Source organism: Syngnathus leptorhynchus, chromosome 8 (assembly GCF_054491065.1).
Source record: "Syngnathus leptorhynchus isolate UIUO chromosome 8, UIUO_Slep, whole genome shotgun sequence".
Lineage (NCBI taxonomy): Eukaryota > Metazoa > Chordata > Actinopteri > Syngnathiformes > Syngnathidae > Syngnathus > Syngnathus leptorhynchus.
The window spans coordinates 7,424,350-7,443,704 of record NC_141202.1 but is presented as its reverse complement, the minus strand read 5'-3'; the positions used below and the strand labels follow the sequence as shown (position 1 = coordinate 7,443,704).

The window sequence follows — 19,355 nt, the reverse complement described above, 5'->3', positions numbered from 1 at the left end:
AATTTGTCAAGGGGAGGAGGCAGTGTTGACAAGAATCACTTCAAGGATTTAACAAGGGAGTTAATGAGGTACATCTTCAGAAGCATATCAATGATATCGTTTGTATCGCTTGCCAACATTAAAACAAGCCCAGTGCTCGCAAAGGCCTCGACATGCCTGCCATGCTAAATACACTATTACAATACAGTTCTTTTTAATCGGACAGTCTTGATGACCTCGTATCGACAAGCTACTTGCTTGACATCCAAAAATTTGCACTCTTGCTAACAATGTTTTATGACGTTACGTTATGGCTACTATTTATTGGATTAATGAAAAAGCAAAAAAAAAATATTTTCAGATTTCTATAGCTCTATATGCCCCTCAAAATGTCCTGCAAATTATCATTGCACGTTTCATGTAGCAAGTAAAGGCTTACCATACGATTCTTTATGTGGAATATCATTTTGTGCTAAATGAACATATTTAATTGATGTTGACCAATCATAGTGTTCACTTCAGTCTTTGAGAAGCAGCAAAGTGGGAGCCACTTAAGAATCGAAATTTATGTTCTGCCAAAGGTTGCTGTTTGCTTCTGCGAGAAACACAAATTGCGTTGGAGTGAGTCAACAAGGTCCCCCTGTGACAATAAATGGTCCTTGTAGCCGTTTTGTAATTGCTTGAATATGACTGCTGTATGTGCAGTGATTGACTAAAGATTGCATGCTGCTTCGCATCACAAAGATGTCTCCCTCTGGAGGAACACATTACTTTGACTGCAATCTATGATTGAAGAGCATTGTTTTACGGACAACCCATTGTTATTTTATTTTCATATTCCCCCCATCCTCCTTTGACTCCAATATGCCCACTATAGTACTCTTGTCTGCTGCCCTGAAATTTCATGGTATCTTGTGACTGATGCCCTGGATTTCGGAATGAATGACCCTCATGTGGAGTTATTTTGGCAAGTAAAACAGAAGTACTTAAGAAATCGCATTGCCACTCAGTCACAGTATTTGAATTTATTGACTGGTTGTTCTTTTTAAGTTACTCTATATTTTAAAGTTAAGTTTTGGTAGTTGCCCGAATACTAGGCTAGAAAATTCATTAACGGTCATGTTTATTAATCAGGGTGTCAGTATCGATCAGATATAATAACGATGACAATATTTTTGATGGTCGCCCACCCTAATATAAAGTCTGCAAGACAAATAAGGTTCTTACTTTATCAGCAAGTCACACACTCCTACTTTTCCTCCTCCTCTTAGCAGTCACCATCTGACCCTAATCAGGCACAGAACTACTCTATTGTCTGGCTAGGGAAAGAGGAGCACTCACTTACACAACGACAAACCCACAGACAGACACTAACACACAAGCAGACGGAAAGGGGGGTTGGGTATAGAGGTTGTCTAGTCTGGCCCTGGCTCGACTCTCAACCCCCAACGCTGCTCCTCTCTTGCCTTACCTCCATGCACGTTGCAGAGCAAACATTCTATTCTGTGGTTACGTAGCAAATTGGATGCTGTTACTCATGTGACATGCATAAAATGTGCCAGGGAATTCCCATAAGCCATCCAAGTTAAGTAAAACTGTCTAGCAGTGCCACATTGATAATAGTTTGAGTTATTTTGTCAGTTTTCCTTGCTACATAGTTATGTCTTATCAAAATACATGCATGTATGTAAAACAAAATATGGATAGTTTTGGCTCATAATTTGTGCTGAACTTGCAGTCCTTGCACTGATGCAACTTTTTCTTCTATCACCCTCGAAAGGAAAACCTTTTTGTCAACCTTTAACGGGCAGGGCAATTCCCGCTTGGAATTCCCCTTGATGCGGCTATGGCTGCTTGCTAGTGTTGCTAATTATGATTAGGGCTTCTGCTCTGAGCAGCATGATGATCTTGTGTGAATTATTAATATAGGTCATGGTCACAGCATCCGGCCTGGCCCAACCCTGTGCTGTCCCATTACGATCAAAGTACACTGTAGCCTCTGCTCCCTTCTGCTAACCCACAGCCCACCCCATCTGTCAAACAGATTAACCCAACAGATCACCTAAACCGCGGCTGGATGGGGAGAGGTCCTGTTGTAAACAGTCAAAAGTTTTTCATCTTTGGAACTGCTACTTTGGGTTTTCTTCTTCAACCTCCGCAGCACTTTTAAGAAATTTTGCTGGTCCGTCTTCCATTCATGACCTGTGCACCCTTCCGTCATTGAGCATCCAACCCTGTCATTCTAAAAAGTCCTCTGTCCCGTCAGTAGACATTTGGGTCCCATTTGATCAGTCGATTTGTTTGTCTGTGAGACAATAGGGTTAGAAATTTTGCTACAATAAATGGCTTATACCTCTCCCTTATTTTTTTTTAACCTTTATGCAACTCTCTGTCCATCAATACCATGTTAAGACTCTCCCAATCTTGGTACACAACTGTGTGTTTCTTCTTGTCTGTAGCTTTCTGTTTTATAGCCGCTGTTGCTCAGAACCACTTTGAGTTCAGCCTGTGGTCATGACCTAGTATTAAAGATGGGACATACATTTGCTTATCGCAAGCATGACTTTCCCCATGATTACTTTCTTGTTTTGCCATTTTGATGTTGCTGATGTTGCCTTTCCCGTGTCTCAGTCACGCTGTTTAACCTGTCTCGTTTCCCTTTATCTTTGTTTTTGCGCTCTTCCTCAATTTTCCAACTGACTCTCTTGCTTTTGCTAAATCCTGCCCGCGAGGCACTGCTTCATGCTTTTTACGCATTTCAACTTCATGGCTAGAATACAGAGCGGAAGAGTTGAAGTTGGTTGAGCAACATATGCACGATGGGTTCTCCTCTGTTAGCTCAGCATAATTAGACCGCGTGTCACAAGTCGGTCATGCTCACACAGAGTTGAGAGAATCGAAGATGTGTATGACATGGATTTGTAACACAACATAAACGTGTCAAGCCATTCAATGTGTTTTCCTCCTTTATAAGTCATCCGAGAGCTGCTTTAAGTAAAGTTTTAATTGTTGGTTTTGTAAGCCTGTTTGGATTTTTGCCCTTTTTTTTTTTTTTTTTTTTTGATGGCAGGATGAATATTGGTTTTCAGGACATTGTAAACAGTGTGTGTTGTCTGTTACCGATGAAAATATATGTTGGTGCTTGGGTAACAGATGATGTTTGCAGTCAACAAATGAAAGGTAAAAAGAATCACACAATGTCCCCAAAGCCCTTCCAACATTCAGGTTATTTATGAACCAGTGGCTAACCCTGTCTGCTATTGACACTTTGCCACCTGGCCTCCAAACATCCGCACAAATTTGTGAACAACAATTAAATCCTCCTGGCTCAGATGCTCAAGTGCTGTGCTTTTCCAATGCATGTTTTTAATGGAAAATGTTAAAAGTCCAATAATGGATGTTCGTTACCTTGTAGATTTTTTTTTTTTTTTTTTGAAGAACCGGTTTCCTGGATGTTTTATATATCTACCTGCTGCAACACACAAGGACCAGAATTGGAACCCCAGGTATAAAACATCCAGGAAACCAGCTCTCAACGAACCGGACCTACATTAATCCTACGACCCTGTTTGGACACATTTTTATCAATCCTTGGCGCTGATGTCGAATGATAGTTCAGTACAATCATTGGTGTGCAATGTGCAGTCAACCTCATTCGCCCCTGCAATCATACTATCAGTAGTCAAACAGGCATTTCTGCTTAAGCCTTGTTGAATATAAGTTGCAAGTTGAAGCAACATGCCAGAGCAAGTTGGTCCCTTGAAACATACAAAATGTTTCAACGACTACCTCGTTACACACACACTAACCCAGGCTGACCCAGGTAGACACACTATTTCTAACCCTGACATTAGTCTGACCCTTGTAGTCTGGTTCAATCACCCAGTGAAGGTAGGGGGAGGGGGGTTGTCTAGACACTATCCTGTCTGTCTAGTTGCGATAAATGTAAACATGCACGCGCACAGGCACGCGCGCACACACACACACACACACACACACACACACACACACACACACCTGGTAGACAGGCTTTGTGCTGTGCCTGAGTGTGCATATGTTGGCACATGTTGAGCCAGCAGAGCGTCGAGTCACCTCTGACTAAATGAATACATTCTGTTCTTTATACTTACAACGCGCTCCTCTGTTTTACTGCAGTTCATGAATATTGCAACATTGAATACTGATAATATTAGATAATATTGTAATATTCATGATGTTAGCCCGGCATTTTTTTTTTTTTTTTTTTTTTTTTTTTTTTTTAAATCTTTGCTCATGTTCTATTCATGCAAATGGAGATGGTGCAGATCTGTAAGTCATTTTCTGCAGCCAAGGTAAGTGTATTGCCAGCTCAGCATTGGGTCTCATCATATCAGCCTACTTCAGCAAAAAAAAAAAAAAAAGAACTTAATCAGTACTTGGACAAAATATGGAAAATGCATTTAGTGGGGATTCAGATGTAGTGACAAAAATTAAAAAAATGTTCGATGGTACATTTTATGAAACCTCTCTTTTTTTCTTCCCACTTAGGGACAAAAGAATTCAATGAAATAAACAGTTGTTGCGTGGACTCGCATGTGGCGGGCATAATGAGATGGAACCCAATTAGATGGGAACATTTCGACCCAAACCAGAATTGTTCACACAATATTTAATAGATCAGGATTGAATAGAAAACCACAACCATAAAGGTTTATATGCATATAAATTTACATACATTAAATATTGCTCAGATAAACAGTAGATTTGTGTTGTCCTCTAAAAGTGATGACGTCAACAATCCCAGCTGACCACCCCAATCTCCGCAAAAAATTCTCTTGATAACAGGAGCACGGACTCTCACAATGCTGTCCTCTTAAGCAACCCTAAAAAGAACTAAAGGTAATTCTATAGCTCACATATTCTCGACTAATTGCACATTTTCAGCACTTAATGTAATTCCAAGCATATTTAATGGATTCAGAAACGAATCACTGACATCGCTTAAGAGAGGCTTTTAGTATGCAAGTTAAATGCTTTTAGAATTAGAGGTTATCGTGTCACTTTTGGCCGTACAAATGTGCAATATTTTGTGGTCAGAGATACATTTTTGGAATTTGGCTACTGCAGTTGGAGAGGTGACTGGTGTGCCTGAAGGCAGCCACCCATGAAAACAGCAAAATAAAGTACAGCCAGCACCAAACAAGGCTTAGTCATCTGGTGACAGGATCGACCCTCGTGGGCCAACCCTCTTCCAGTGAAGTGCAACATTAAAAGGTGTGTCTAAACTGAGTCAGAAAGGAACAAAAAGTGGAAGCAGACGCCAGAGAAGAAAAGCTATAATGATTTATTCTGAGGCCCTGAGTTGCTTTTTCATGTCTAGCACCTTCTGTTTCACACAGTCTCTTTCTGCTTTCGTGTTTCTTTCAACTCTTTAACGGTCTAATTTTTTTTTTTTCATGTCCCCTTGTGTCACTATCTTTTTGCATCAGTGATGCTTGTAGAGTGATTTTTTTTTGGAGGTGGTCAGCTCTCCCACACTGTGCACATAATCAAGCCCTTTTGAGTTGAACTGCACTATTCTAGGTTGGGGGGGGGGGGTGCTAAAGTGACTTCATAAGTGCATATCAGACGAGGCTGATTTCTCTCGTGTGCTGCGTCACCCGCTCATCCTCACACTCTTACATCCAGACCTATGCCAGACGTCTAGACCTAGCACACAACCCCCCACCCCCCCCCCCCCACCCCCAAGGGAGAGAACAAGGGGTGTGCCCATTACTGTTTTGCCTTTCATCACTTTTCTCCTATTCCCTTTTACTTGAACTTGTCCAATCTTTTTTTCATTTGTCCTCTTCATTTCCGTTCTCTTCCCATCTTCTATCTGTCTGTGCAATTGCGTGAGCGTGCATGCCAGCTAGGTCGCTGCCATGGTGCCCCAGCAGCTCCGGGCCTTGTTGATCACAGCACCATGCTGAAGTGTTACCATAGTAACAGCAGTGGCAGCAGACAGTGTGTGTATATGTGTGTGTGTGTGTGTGGTGGGCAGCAGGCTGTGAACTCAGCAGGCCTCTCTAGCTTAGCTGGATCTCTCAGGAGAACCAAGTTTAAGCAAAGAAAGCACCCTTTATTTTTGGTGTCTGCCTCAGTTCACTTTTTGTATGTTTTATAGAGCAGGTTGGTCGAGAAGGAGTGAATTAGGTCACGCGACTGGAACTTGCGTACCAATGTTGGCTACATTCAACAAGTGTGTGTGTGTGTGGGGGGGGGGGGCAATGCATTCTACAGTACGGGTTTGAAATAGAATGTTAAACAAGACATCGTTAATGACTTGCATTTTGTTGTTTTGAAAGAGACAACCACCAGTCAGTGCAACAAAGATTCCCGTTTTGTATTCCAGACTGGTCAAGCGTTGTGGTTTACTGATTTACCCGATGTGTTCTAATGATTCCTTAAACTGCTGTATTAGCTTTCTGTGTACTCTTTGGACCTAATTGTGGGATTCTGCCTGTCTTATTATCTGAAATTAGCAGGTGGCTAATGGTCCATTGTCGAGCGCTACTCCCGGCATACATTCACTGATTCACAAACAAAACTGTTATGATTCAGGAAAAAACACTCAAACCAAACCAGCCAGACTGCTTTCGAAAGTAAACTAAGGTCAAATGCAAGGTGGAAGCTCAGATGTTAAATTGCTTGTTAAGAGGTCCCAACTGAATGTGCTTATTGTGTAAAGCTCTATAGACAGCTGTTATCCTAATTTCCTATTCAGGCCCAAACTGCTTGAGTTTGCCTTAAGTTAGAAATGAGTGAACACAGAATATTTCATTGACATTCATTTCATTCTGAATCAATTTGCAGTCACATTGTCAGTTGTTTTGTTACTGTAGTCTCCTCTCTGCAGTAAGTGTACAATAACGTAAATAATAATCATCACATAGGAGAATATGGCAATATTACATCAGTAGTGTCGAAGAAGATTTCATTAATTTTGTCATTCTATGCGGATGTGACTGTGGTGTCAGAAAATAGGTAAAAATGTGGACCGTTGTTTTCGAAAGTAAAAGCAGATGTTTGCAAATGGTTTATTTTGATACAACACAAAGATAATCTGCTTTCACAGAGGATGAAAAATGTGGATAGGTTTATTGCTAAGAGGCTAGAAATCCAATCATTTTAACATAACCAACATCTGTAATACATTTTCAAAATAATAACTTAATTTGACGATCAATTCGTTCTTTTATGTTATATCAATTAATCCCGGGATCTTCAATCCTGGTCCTTGGTAGCTGATTTTCTGGATGTTTTATGTCTCCTGCTGCAATGCACTCGATTCAAATAATCAGATCATCAGCAAGATTTGTAGAAACTGAATAACGATTGTGATCATTCGAATGGGGTGTTGCAGTAGGGTGACGTATAAAAAAAAAAAGAAAAAACATCCTGGGAACCGCAACTAAATACGTCTGAATTAATCATTGACCTGCATTCAAAAGAGCCAGATTCTTCCATCCCTCGATCGCAACTTTCGACACTGTTCACCCTCTTTAGCCAAGTTAGCATGCAGCTTTGTATCAATATTACTGTATTACTCCTGTGTTTACCTTTGCGCATCTATTTTCAGACGGCGCGTTTGTGTTGACTCATATTTCTAAACAAGAGCCATTAAGTTGTAACTGCTTTAGTTTGTCGTGGCATGTATTTTAATTGTACTAACGTTTACATTTCTGTATTGATGTTGCATTTTAACCAATTCATTGAACATTGGCGGATGTGTGATGTTCGTTAACTTTCTCTAAAAGGTTACTCTCACATTTTTGACTGTAGCCTTGCGTGTCAGAGCAGGAGAAAAAATATTTAAGAAGGCAACCTTGCATTGCAAAATTTTCAGACAGCTAGAAGAATACGGGTACTTCAGACGCCAGACAGATATTGTTTTGACAAGTGGATTGCTGTTGTAATAACATCTGACTGCTGCTGGTAACGCAGATTGCCAGCAGAACACAATGTTCGCTTGGCCACTGTCGGAATAAGTGCTGTACACTGTGTTCTGGAGCCTCTGAACCCGGTATATGCCTTGGTTTCAGACGTGATAGTTTTTCACCTTTTTTGCCTCTTTTGATTCTTATTCTCTCATCTTCCTTCCTCTTCTTGACTCCTCCTCCAGCTTCCTTCCTTGTAAATGTTTTGGGATGAGGCTTCCAACTGCTGTCGCAACTGGGTTTTATTTATTTTTTTCATTTAGCTTTTCGAGTTTTGATACAGTTTCAACATCAGTAGAAGGCATGAGGGTTACAGAAAGAAGACATACCCTCATACTGGTAGCACTTCACCTCATAAGTCTATGATGTCACGTCACGGAGCGTGCACACATGAGACCAAGCTATTGGATATGTAGTTATTGATATGTGTTTGAAAACACAATTGAATACACAATTTCTTCACCAATTAGTTACTTACTTAAACAGTTACTCACTGTTGGCTTTTTTGCTATGATGGATAAGCTTCGTTGAGCAATGTTACACTCTTCAGAAAATTGTGTAAAATTAACCATCATTATTTATCATTATTAGTGTGGAAATTTACAGTCTCGTCAGTGTCTTCACTCAAATTAATTCTGAAATAGAAACATTGTGCATTTATAAATCAAATTCAATAATGTATGTGCACTCGTCCAAAACATACAGTATGTATATTTTTTATTTTTATGAATTGCTCCCATTGGTCTCCTGTAATAGATTGAGCATATTCACTGTCATAAATTGGAAAGGATTCTTCTGATTGCCTCTCAAAGTTGCCCAACACCTTCAAGGGTGTAGCGTTTGCCTTCTGCTTCCCCCTGCTGGTACGCGGGCGTTAAAACAGGCAGCCAGAATTGTATTTAACCCTCAATTTTGCCCTCACTGAAGAAAATTAGATGAATTGATTCCCTGATATTCACATATAGCTAAGTAAGCATTCCTTTTACTCTTCTGTTTACAAGCTATAACAACATCCTTCATAAATGACCCCCCAAATTCCTATCACATGCTGTATAATAGCGATCAAGTCAATGTTTTTGCAAAATAACAGTAAAGTGTAAAAAGATAATAATCATAAAATATAGTTGAGAGACGGGAGAATTATTGTGTCTGTTGGACTGTAGTGGAAATTGCACCCCAGATGGCCTTTTGCAAAAATATTATACTAAAACATAACTTGGTTAATTTAACAATATCTTACAAAAACGTAACTTTGTTTGCTTAATTGTCTTGAAGTACTTTTCACAATTGTTTTTGGATCCACAGGACACAGTTTGTAATGCTGCTTTTGTTTTCTTCTTCTTCCTTGTTTGTGTGTGCAGCTGAACTGGAGTTTGTTCAGATCATCATCATCATTGTGGTGATGACCGTCATGGTGGTGGTGATCATCTGCCTGCTCAACCATTACAAGCTCTCCACCTTCATAACAAGGCAGAGCCAGGCCCGTCGGCATGACCATTCCCTGCAGCAGGTCAGTATCACAGCCATGATATGCACAAAGGTTGAGCGAGTAGTGGCTTGTTGTGACTCTTATTCTTCAGTGGACATGCTTGTCAGTGAGCACTCCCTTGGCCTCTTTCATCATTATTGTGACAAGTTTTCTTAAAATCGGTTGCGAGTCAAACAAAGCTTGTCGGTTTATCTGTAATAAATGAAACTTTTGTGACAGAAACAGCTTTGCTGCGATTAAGTGTGAGGTAAAATTGCTGAATTGGTTTCCTTGGAGCCTTGATGTTTAATTCACCACATCACCGTCTAGACTGTGGCGCCTCCAACGCCTTTCTGAAATGTCAACACAGTGGGACAGACTCACGCACACAACGCAAATAACATACAAAACTGACAAGACAATAAAGAAAATTCTCTTAGGCCTATTTTGGACAAATATTTGCCATTTTGTATGGTTTTATATTTTGAAATAGTAATTGAATTAATTGTATCACTGATGGTATTGTGTCATGGTAAGGAAATTGTGGCAAGACAAAATGATGAACCATTTGAAATGCTCCAGGCACCTTCGAAATGAGAAAAATGTCGAGCATTTCAGATGACTGAATGATTTGTGGCTTAACTATGTACGAGTTATAATGCGCATTGTGTGAATTTTCCTCATGGCCGTGAGGAGTCGTACTTAAATGACTGACCTGTTGGCCTGCCGCTTTTATCATTGCCATAATAAATATTGTCATAGCTCTTGTAGGGGATTTTTTTTCTTCAACTCTCCTGCCGTGCTTTTGCTCCTTCTTATCAAAACAGAAGTTGTTTAAAAAAAAAAAAAAAGAAATTCTAAATGTTCAAGATCAGAACCCAACATCATGGAAGCTCATAGCATAGAATTGAGCAGCACGGAAGCCTTTTGTTTCCCGACGGACAAAAACGACCGTGCAGTCTCTCCGTGCTGGTTTACCTATTGACATCCTCAGTCTGCGGAAATAATAATACTCTGTTTTTCTGAACAGCGTCATTACAAAAGGTGCTTTTTTTCTTTGGTTGTGTTTGCATAGGATGGTTGCCTGTGGCCTTCAGACAGCAACTCGCGACAAGGAGCCTCCGAGGTAACACATTGCAACACTGCACTTTCCTTGCACCTAGACTACCAGGCTGTGTGTGGAGGCACACAAAGCCTTGAACTTCAACTACCGAACACAAAACAAATTGAACTGGTATTTTTGCCAGCAAGTGCAAACAACAGCATACCAAGATATAAATATACTCGTTGCCATCGTCAACAGTGGGAATAGGGATAACAAAATGTGCACGTTTTTTTTTTGGGTTTGTTTCCATTAAGTAGTCATTGCAAAGTTTTAGATTTGTCACATTTATGCTGCACAGTTGCGATTGGATTTCACATTTTAGCACAGGATATGTATATTGTATTTCACAAGTTGTTTATTTCAGTGTTTTTGTGACAGCATGCTGTCGTCACTTATGTTCCCTCACTGGAGTCTTGTTGTTAAGTCCAAAGTTCTGACACGCCTCAATAAATGGAACCACAGTGATATCAGATATGTGTTATAAAAAGTCAACATAAATACAGTAACCAAAACAAAGTAGCTTGCTGATTTTGCTGTCCTTAAATAGGGTTTTTATTTCATTAATAAAATGGAAACTAGCTTCATCATAGAAAAACATCCTTTATTTAGTCATTTCTGCTATGAGTAGTTTAAAAAAACTTTGATTTGAATACAACATGTAAAAAGGACTAATCAAGACCGTTGTTGCCATGATAGAATACGCAAATGTATCGGCATCCCCTGTGCAATTGCTTGTCAATGTTTACTCACTGAGGAATGCTTTGTAAGTAGCGCCAGATACAACTGTGGCACTGCTTTCCAAATCATATCAAGTCTGGCATGTCCTCAATGACAAACAAATGCCAATATAGTGAGCGTGACCGTTGATCTGTTTGCTTCACGTTGTCCCTGCCAGATGGAGCCGCTTCCAAACGGCAATTGGGAGGAGGCATACTGGAAATATCACAAACAGCCCCAGAGGTGTTCAAACACATGATTATGACACCGGTTATTGACTCGTTGCAACCAAAAAAAAAAAAGCCACACTGTGGTAAACTTCCACCGAGGAGCAAACTTTGGCTAGTTTTTGTCGACGCCAATACATTTGGGTCGCTTACTGGCACGAGAAAGTCATTTGTGTCAACAAATATTCAACAAGGGGAGAGAATCTTAATGGTTTTGGTGTTGAGCGCCAAAGGCCATAGAGTGGCGCGTGTGTGTGTTTGGTGCGTCATTAATCAGCAGCACCTCCCCTGACACTGTCTAGACAGCCGTCTGAGAGCTTGCCCCGCTCTGCTGCGCTCTGCTCCCTGTATCAGCTCCACACCTTCCCCCCCCCCCCCCCCCCCACCCCCGTCTATCAATCTGTCTAGCCTGCTTCTATACCATTTGCTATTTTTTTTTTGCTTTATATTCCATGTCTTATTTCCCTTCTTTGTCTCGCACCTTTGTTTCTGCTTGCTTTCCATTATGCGGCTTCCATGTCTGATTAATTTCTTTTTTTTTTTTTTTTTCAATGATTATTATTGTACTTCCATTGTGAGTCTTTCTCATATTGCGTATAATTTCATCCTTTGCCCTGCTCCTCATTCCCGTCCTTCCACACCTTATTATTTCCCAGTCAGCCATCGAGACTACCTGTCTGTGGGGGTGTATGAGACAAATTGCCTAATTGAAATGGTTTCCATTTGAACGCAGCTCGAACAAAGTCGATGTTTTAAATGGGCGAGAAATGATAAGGGAGGCTAAATGAGGTGGAATTATTGCTTTTGTATTTGTTCAGGGGTATAATTGTGCCTGTTACAAGTGATACTTGCTCTAGTTGCAACTCGATCAGTTAATTCAATGAAATGTTTCTTACTTGCTGTTCATTTCTGATAAAAGGGGCGTAAATATTCAAGTTGGTAGCATCACCCGGGGTAGTCAATAGTAAGGTAGGGTAAATAACCTATTTTATTTATGAATTTGTTTGGAAGTAATTTTTTTTGAGGGGCTATTATAGTTCTATAGTAGTAGATGTGCCTCAGTATTGTTCTTCAATGCAGTTTGCAGCTTTGATTTTTGTTGAAAACGTTCAAAGTACAAATGCAGTCTTCTTCTCCCTGCCACCTGAATTTCTTGTAAATTCACTCTTCCCAGCAGTTTTCTCTGACAAGATTTGAACGCTTCTTTGCCTGTTAGCAGGATTGCGTAAACTACACAACCGAGTTCCATAAAATTCTGGCGCATGATGGGCCCATGAAATCCTTGTGCAAATTGACATGCAAATGCAGATTGAGAATGGCTGAAATCCTTTTTCAAGAACGTGCTGGTTGCAGAAACTATCTCTAATTGTCTGCAGTCTGCAGAGTGTTATTGCAGTTTAATTTCAGGGTGGTTTCCTCAGGAAGAAAACTACTATTTGTTTTTACACCTCTTTTATTTGAGTTCGAGGCCTTTTTTTGAGATAGCAGACAAGCTGAAAATGTTTCTTTTAAGTCATTGTTAAACCATTTGTTTTATTAGACCTGCCTTTTAAATTCTTAGACGAACCAAAATGTTCCTGCGCACGTCGTAATTGTGCTGAGGCCTTGCACACACACACACACACACACACACACACACACACACACACACACACACACACACACACGTCATTCTACACTTTTGTTATGAGTATTCTATTTTATTCCTCTCGCTTTTTGGGCGTGCTACCGCTACATTTTCGACATCATTCAGCCTCTCAGCCTTCACACGTAATTTCTTCAGGAATTGCATTCTCTAGTCAGCCAATGCACAGCAAATTGTTGGTTAGAGATAGGAATCTTTCACTTGAAAGCTGTACTTTATGAAAGGAGTCTTTTCAACACAAATGCTACTGACTTGACCCTTGCAACTGTTGCATATTTTCGATTTGACTAAAGCAGCCATTTCTGTCTGTTAGGTGTTATATGCCCCTCAGGCCAGGGATCGCTTCACCGCTCCCGCCTTCATGCACAGAGACCGCTTTAGCCGCTTTCAGCCCACCTATCCGTACCTGCAACACCAGATTGACCTGCCGCCCACCATCTCGCTGTCAGACGGCGAGGAGCCGCCCCCGTACCAGGGACCCTGCACCCTGCAACTCCGCGACCCCGAGCAGCAAATGGAGCTCAATCGGGAATCGGTGAGGGCGCCGCCCAACAGGACCATCTACGACAGCGACTTGATCGACGTGGGAGGCGGCGGAGGGCCCAGCGGCCCCAGGCCACCGAGCAGTAACTCGGGCATCAGCGTGGCCAACTCCAGTCTCCACGGACGCATGGAAGCCCCCCCGCCCGCGTACAGCGAAGTGATCAGCTCCACATTCTTTCTTCACCAGCTAAGCAATAACCAAAGGGTGGGGGAATGCGGGGAGCCGGGAAGCAGGATGATCCAGCCGCAGGGCCAATCAGAAAGCACAATAGAACCTTCCAAGACGAAGGACGGCCAACCGGAGGACCTGGTGTGAGCGGGACCACCCAAAGACCTTGGTCTCTCACGCCTTTGTAAAGGCTCCTGTGCACAATAAACAGCAATTATAGCTTCTACAAATCAAGGAAAGAGAGAAAGTCCTTTTTTTCCCCGCCCGCTCTTTCTGCTCTTACCAACCAGTCGGCAATCACTGCTGGGGCAGAATTATGCTGTGCATGGAGTCTTGTCTTCAACAAGAAAGGTTGGAGGACACAGATGGAAAGCTTATCTGGAGGAATGGAGGAGGATAGTTTCTTTTTTTATGATTATTATTATTTTTTTGTACACTTTTTTGGACCGGGATCTGTGCACAAAGCCAGGACGGAGAATCAAAGGACCTAAATAAAACAAGTGACTCACACACACACACAAATATTCTTAGTGCCAAGGTTCACGAGGAAACAAACTACGGGGAGAGGAAAGAGACAGACTTTGAAAAAAATCGAAGTTATCTAAAAGTTGCACTATTTTTTTGTTGTTAAAGAGGGAAAGTATATGTTTCATTTCGTTTTCTGTCTTACAAATGGACCGAGTGACTGAACTTTAGCTCCAAAGGTGTTTGGCGAGCAAAAACCAAGTATTATAAGCTTATGTCCTTTTGTTGTTGTTTTTATTTTTTATTTTTTTATTTATTTTTTTTATTCAAGCCTATCACATCTGGGCCTGCTTTCACCACAGGCACATTGAGACTCCTGCCATGCTTCATTCAGCCAGTGAGGGCAGAACATGCAAAGGTTGCTGGGCACCTGGGTGGACAAACTCTCCAAGACCTCACAACATTTTTTTGTCTTGACTTCCAAGTTAAGATTCAAACCATCCAATTGTACACCCAACTCTTCAAAAACTTCAATTTTTATCATGATAATGACATCAGTCACTGAAAAACAACCGATATCATTTTTCGCCATAGTGACCTATATCTGCACCAAAATGACGTAACCTTTATTTTCTCCATCAAACAAAATACAAAAAGCGTCCTTTAACTGTCCACCCAGCTGTCTGCTCATAGCAGTGTGCCGTCTCCCGATTCCTGTATCGTGCCCCCCCCCCCCCCCCCCCACCCACCTTTCCCCCCTAACAGTGCATTTTGAGTGAAGTCTGCCATGGTGGTAAAGAAAATGGTCATTATCATATCGCAAAGCAAGACTACACACGTAGCGAGGATTGCTGTGGACGGCAAGATTTCGTGCAAACAGTCCAAGGGCTACAGGAAGGCTCCTTTTCTAAAAGGGAGAACAAACTATTTGGAAAATCTAGCCTTTCTCTCTCTCTGCTCATTGTTGCCTTCTCTATTCTTGTGCGTTCTCTTTTCTTGAGCTTGTTTTCATTGGGAACATTCAGTGTGCCCTCCCTACTCCTTCCTCTCTACCGCATTTTTTGAGGTCCTTTACCAAACACTCATCTTTTTCTTCGATCCATGTGAAGAAAATAACGCTGAGTCCGCCAATCCCCTTTAAAGTGGAGACTGGATTTGCTTGAGCACCCGGGCTCGTCCTGCTAACTGCTGGCTGCATTTTGTGTGCGAGCGTGTGTGCGTGCGAGAGACCTTTTAACAACACACACACACACACACACACACACACATAAAAAAAAAAGCACAGCACTTAATGTGACTGTTAAAGCAAAATGTGTATGTGCCTGTGTGTTTTGGCTGCTTTGTCTTTAAGTTTTGATATTCAAGGACATTTGGCACTAGTCCACATTGGCGCAGAATTAATGAAGCCTTCATTAAAATTCAAAGTCTCACTTTAAAAAGCCAGAGGTGCATGATGGGAGAGAATATAGAGTTAAATTACAACAACAAAAACATGCCGCAGTCCAATCCGGGCTGTAATGTTTCACTTGTCATCACTGGGGATCCTGCACTCAAGAGATTTTTCTAAAAATGAGTCTCGCATCAGAAAACTAAAACATCTTGAGGGTTCTCTGACTCCGGTGTTGACCCAGTTTTTTTTTTTTTTTTATAAACATAGCCTAATCTAATCTTAAAACATTTGTTTTTTTTGTTGGTCAAAGAAAAGAATTGCAATCCAGAACTACAGGTGGTTCCCCATTTTGCATGAAGTAATCTTATGCCACTGTGCAATCAAGTTTCTTGTACACTATTCGTCCCATGGCTGGACATTTGGACCATCATAAAGTGAGGAACCCATGCAGAAGATTTTTTTTTCTCCCTTTGATATCGCAACACAAATTCAAAGTTATCGGCACGGCGGCCTTAATGAACTGAAAGTTAAGTAACGCTCGTCAGTTTGAATGAAGAAGGCCTTCTCGTTCTGTGTGTGTGTTACATTGCTGCTGCTATTGCTGCTACTGCTTTTTTTTTTTTTTTTTTTTTTGGCTACTGCTGCTTGTCGAGCCCCTCCCATACCCATTTTTCCCCTCAAACAATCAAAACATAAAAGGTCTGAACCTCTGCAGTCAAACGTTTCCATATTGGGACCAAATTGGCTTCATGCAAAAGGAAAGAATCTAGCATTTTCTTCATTCTTCACATGATTGTCCCAAAATGTATGAGGCCTTTGAATGGGGGGGGGGGGGGCTGCTTCAAAGTCCTTTTATTTTTTAAGCTTTTCTTTTTTTTTTTTTTTTTCTTCCTTGCTTCTTCTGTCTACTCGTTCGTGGCTTGTAAATGGGGGATACAAAGATTAACTATGTTTTCTACAAGGAGGTTTGCATGTTACAATTATTTGAGTTTTTTTTTCTTTTTTTTTTCTTTTTTTTTTTAAAAGGTGCCTAATGTTCATGTTTGAGCAGACCACATCAGTCCAACTGCTGCTTTGGAGTCTTTACAGCTGCTTTATTGAGGGTGCTTCAGCTGTCTGAGTGCAACCAGAAAAAAAACGTTAGCCTATTGAGCTGTACACGTGCTGATTCCCCATCCAAACGTGGCCTCCATGTACATTTGTGTTTTCTTGGAATTTCAACCTGAGCGCGCATACGTGGATCGCCACATTTCACCTCTGCACTGCATGTTGAGCTCCCAAGTTCATAATACTAGTACACTGACGCAGCAGCCCCTCCACAGTAAAGCAGCTGGAGCCATTTCAACCAGTAAGTTGATGTGTGTGCGTATGTGTGCGGAGCAGACATAGGAACCCACTTGCACTCAAAAAAAGCTCCCACCTTTGTTGTGCCTCACTTCCAACGGTGCTTTTTCAGTAGTCTGTCTTTTGTTTGTAAGGTGCTGTATATAACTTGAATATATATTATGCACATATCCTACCCAATGGGTAGACACCACAAAAATGTTGTGAATAATGTAACATAATGTATAGAAAACATAAAACTTAAGAAGGCAGCATCAAATTTGTAAAGGCCTCCAAGTTAAAAAATGTGCTTTGTCTTTTTTGGAAATATGAAAGTATGCTTCGAATACGATCACATCACAAAATGTGCTCCCTCATACAGTTGATTGAAGGAGACGACGGATGAGATAGATGAAGACGTTGACACTTGTCGCCATTCTTTGGTTACTGGCCGGCAGATTTCCTAAAGCCACGAACGACTACTAAATGTGTCGTCGTCACCTCTCTCAAAAAAAAAAAAAAAAAAAAAGCATTTATGAGTACACACAATGTGTTGAGTGTGCTGCAACCTCAGCCAGGTCACGTTAAGGTCAACTTGCATTGTTCAACGTCCATTTCTATGGGACATTTCTACAAGTTTGATGTCCACTGAAGTTGGAAAAATAAAGTATATGTTTGTAGCCACCTATTATTTTGAATATGTTGTAGTTAGTCAACATGGATGGGGTTTTTGCAGCTGAGGCAAAATGGAGCACGCTACTCATAGCTGCTGTCAAAAGAACAACATGACAATAAATAGGGAAAGTCACCGACCGGCATTGCCGCAGGAGTTCAGAACATTCACAGGACTTTCCACAATTGATCAAGGAATATGAGTGAAATCTCATTCCTTCGTTTACTTGAAGGTTTGTTCATCTGCCAAAGTATAAACCGATGAGAGTTTTTGTCCATAACTGACACAACATCCGATTGTCAAATAAGAACATCATCAAAGTGTAGGTGTGTGTGCGTGCGTAGTCAGCGGTGTGAAAGAAAACAGGAAAATTGCAGATAAATCAAGTCATTGTACTTTGTGGGGGTTTTTTTTTTGTTCATGATGTTAAAATGGCACAGTATATTTGAGCAAAATTTTGTGTTTAATCTGCAGTCATTTATTTACAGACGTACTGAAAAATACTCCACTGTACTTAACGGCAGAGCATGTTCGTTCTTTCTAGACAATGTACATAGCAATGCGCCATTTTTCTCTTCAAAGCACCAAATAAGTGGCAGTTGTCTCTCTGGATGAAGTCCTGTTAGCTCCTCTATTTTCTTTTCTTTTTCCTCCTTTGTTGGTTTCCTGCACTAGCTTGAAGAACTAACTTCAATTCAGACTGATTTTTCTTTTTGAATTGTCTATGCGGCACGTTCTGTATGACCTTTTTTTTTGATGAGAAATCCAGTGTCAAGTGCTTGCTAACAAAATGTTTCATCAAGAATTATATCAAAAATGTCAAATTTTCTCATTTTCATCATTCTCTGTCACAGCGGTTACTATAGGACTGCTTCCGTCATTAGTTTGCTTTATTTACAAATATACTTTTGTTTTCCACACCTCTCTCTCTGTATGTATGAAAATATGTGCACACACACAGAGGGGTAAAATTGTTGTGTACCTTCTTTTTTTATTTAAGAAATTGTGACGTATACTAGGTTTTAGGCCTAAGGTCTGTTATTGCAATACTTTTACAAAAAAGACAAAAAAAAATGTTGCTCCAAGTGCTGTTGTAGTCAAAACCTTTCTGTTTGTAATCATGCTGTAGTCAAACTACAGTCTAAAATGAATAAAACTTAAAAAGTGGTTCATTTTTCTGTGTGTTTTTATTAGGGGGGGGGGGGGTTAGTTTTATGAATGTTGCAGACTTGCTAGTCTGCTGATTTAATTATTTTTATGCTTATGCCAACATAACCCAAGAGCTAATTGAGGTTACAATTTAGGGCGCTGCCCTTTCCATTAGAACTTATCCGCGTAAGTGAAGTAACCTTTTCATTGAATGCGCCAATGTTAAGACACAATACATTTGTCTGGTAGGTGCAATAAACGTGATGCTTCGGTGTAAATTTCATTGTGCTCAGAAATTTATTTGAAATCTTTGTTAAATTATACATCCATTCATTCAGCTATTTTGGTGCATTGCGGGTGAGCTGGAATCTATTTCAGCTGAAACACTCTGGACTGGTCACCACACAACAGGACAGCAAACAGAAATTCTCATTCATCCTCAAACTGTTTTAAATCTTCAGGGAACAAGTGGGTATGTTATTAGACAGCATTCAATTAATACCACAAACTTAACTGCAGAAGAGGATTAGGGCCAGTGAAGAAA

At 40.7% G+C, this 19,355-nt stretch overlaps 1 protein-coding gene across 2 annotated transcripts in view; it reads left to right on the top strand.

The window, feature by feature from the left end:
* Positions 1-18,829, top strand: part of LOC147052229 (low-density lipoprotein receptor class A domain-containing protein 4-like) — a 92,199-nt gene extending 73,370 nt beyond the window's left edge. For both annotated transcript variants that reach the window (XM_085919405.1, XM_085919406.1), the window contains 3 exons: positions 9,299-9,447; positions 10,481-10,531; positions 13,413-18,829. In XM_085919405.1, coding sequence (XP_085775531.1) covers positions 9,299-9,447; positions 10,481-10,531; positions 13,413-13,958 — 746 coding nt within the window. In that variant the 3' untranslated portion in view covers positions 13,959-18,829. The remainder of the gene's footprint in view (positions 1-9,298; positions 9,448-10,480; positions 10,532-13,412) is intronic.
* Positions 18,830-19,355: the final 526 nt, after the last annotated feature.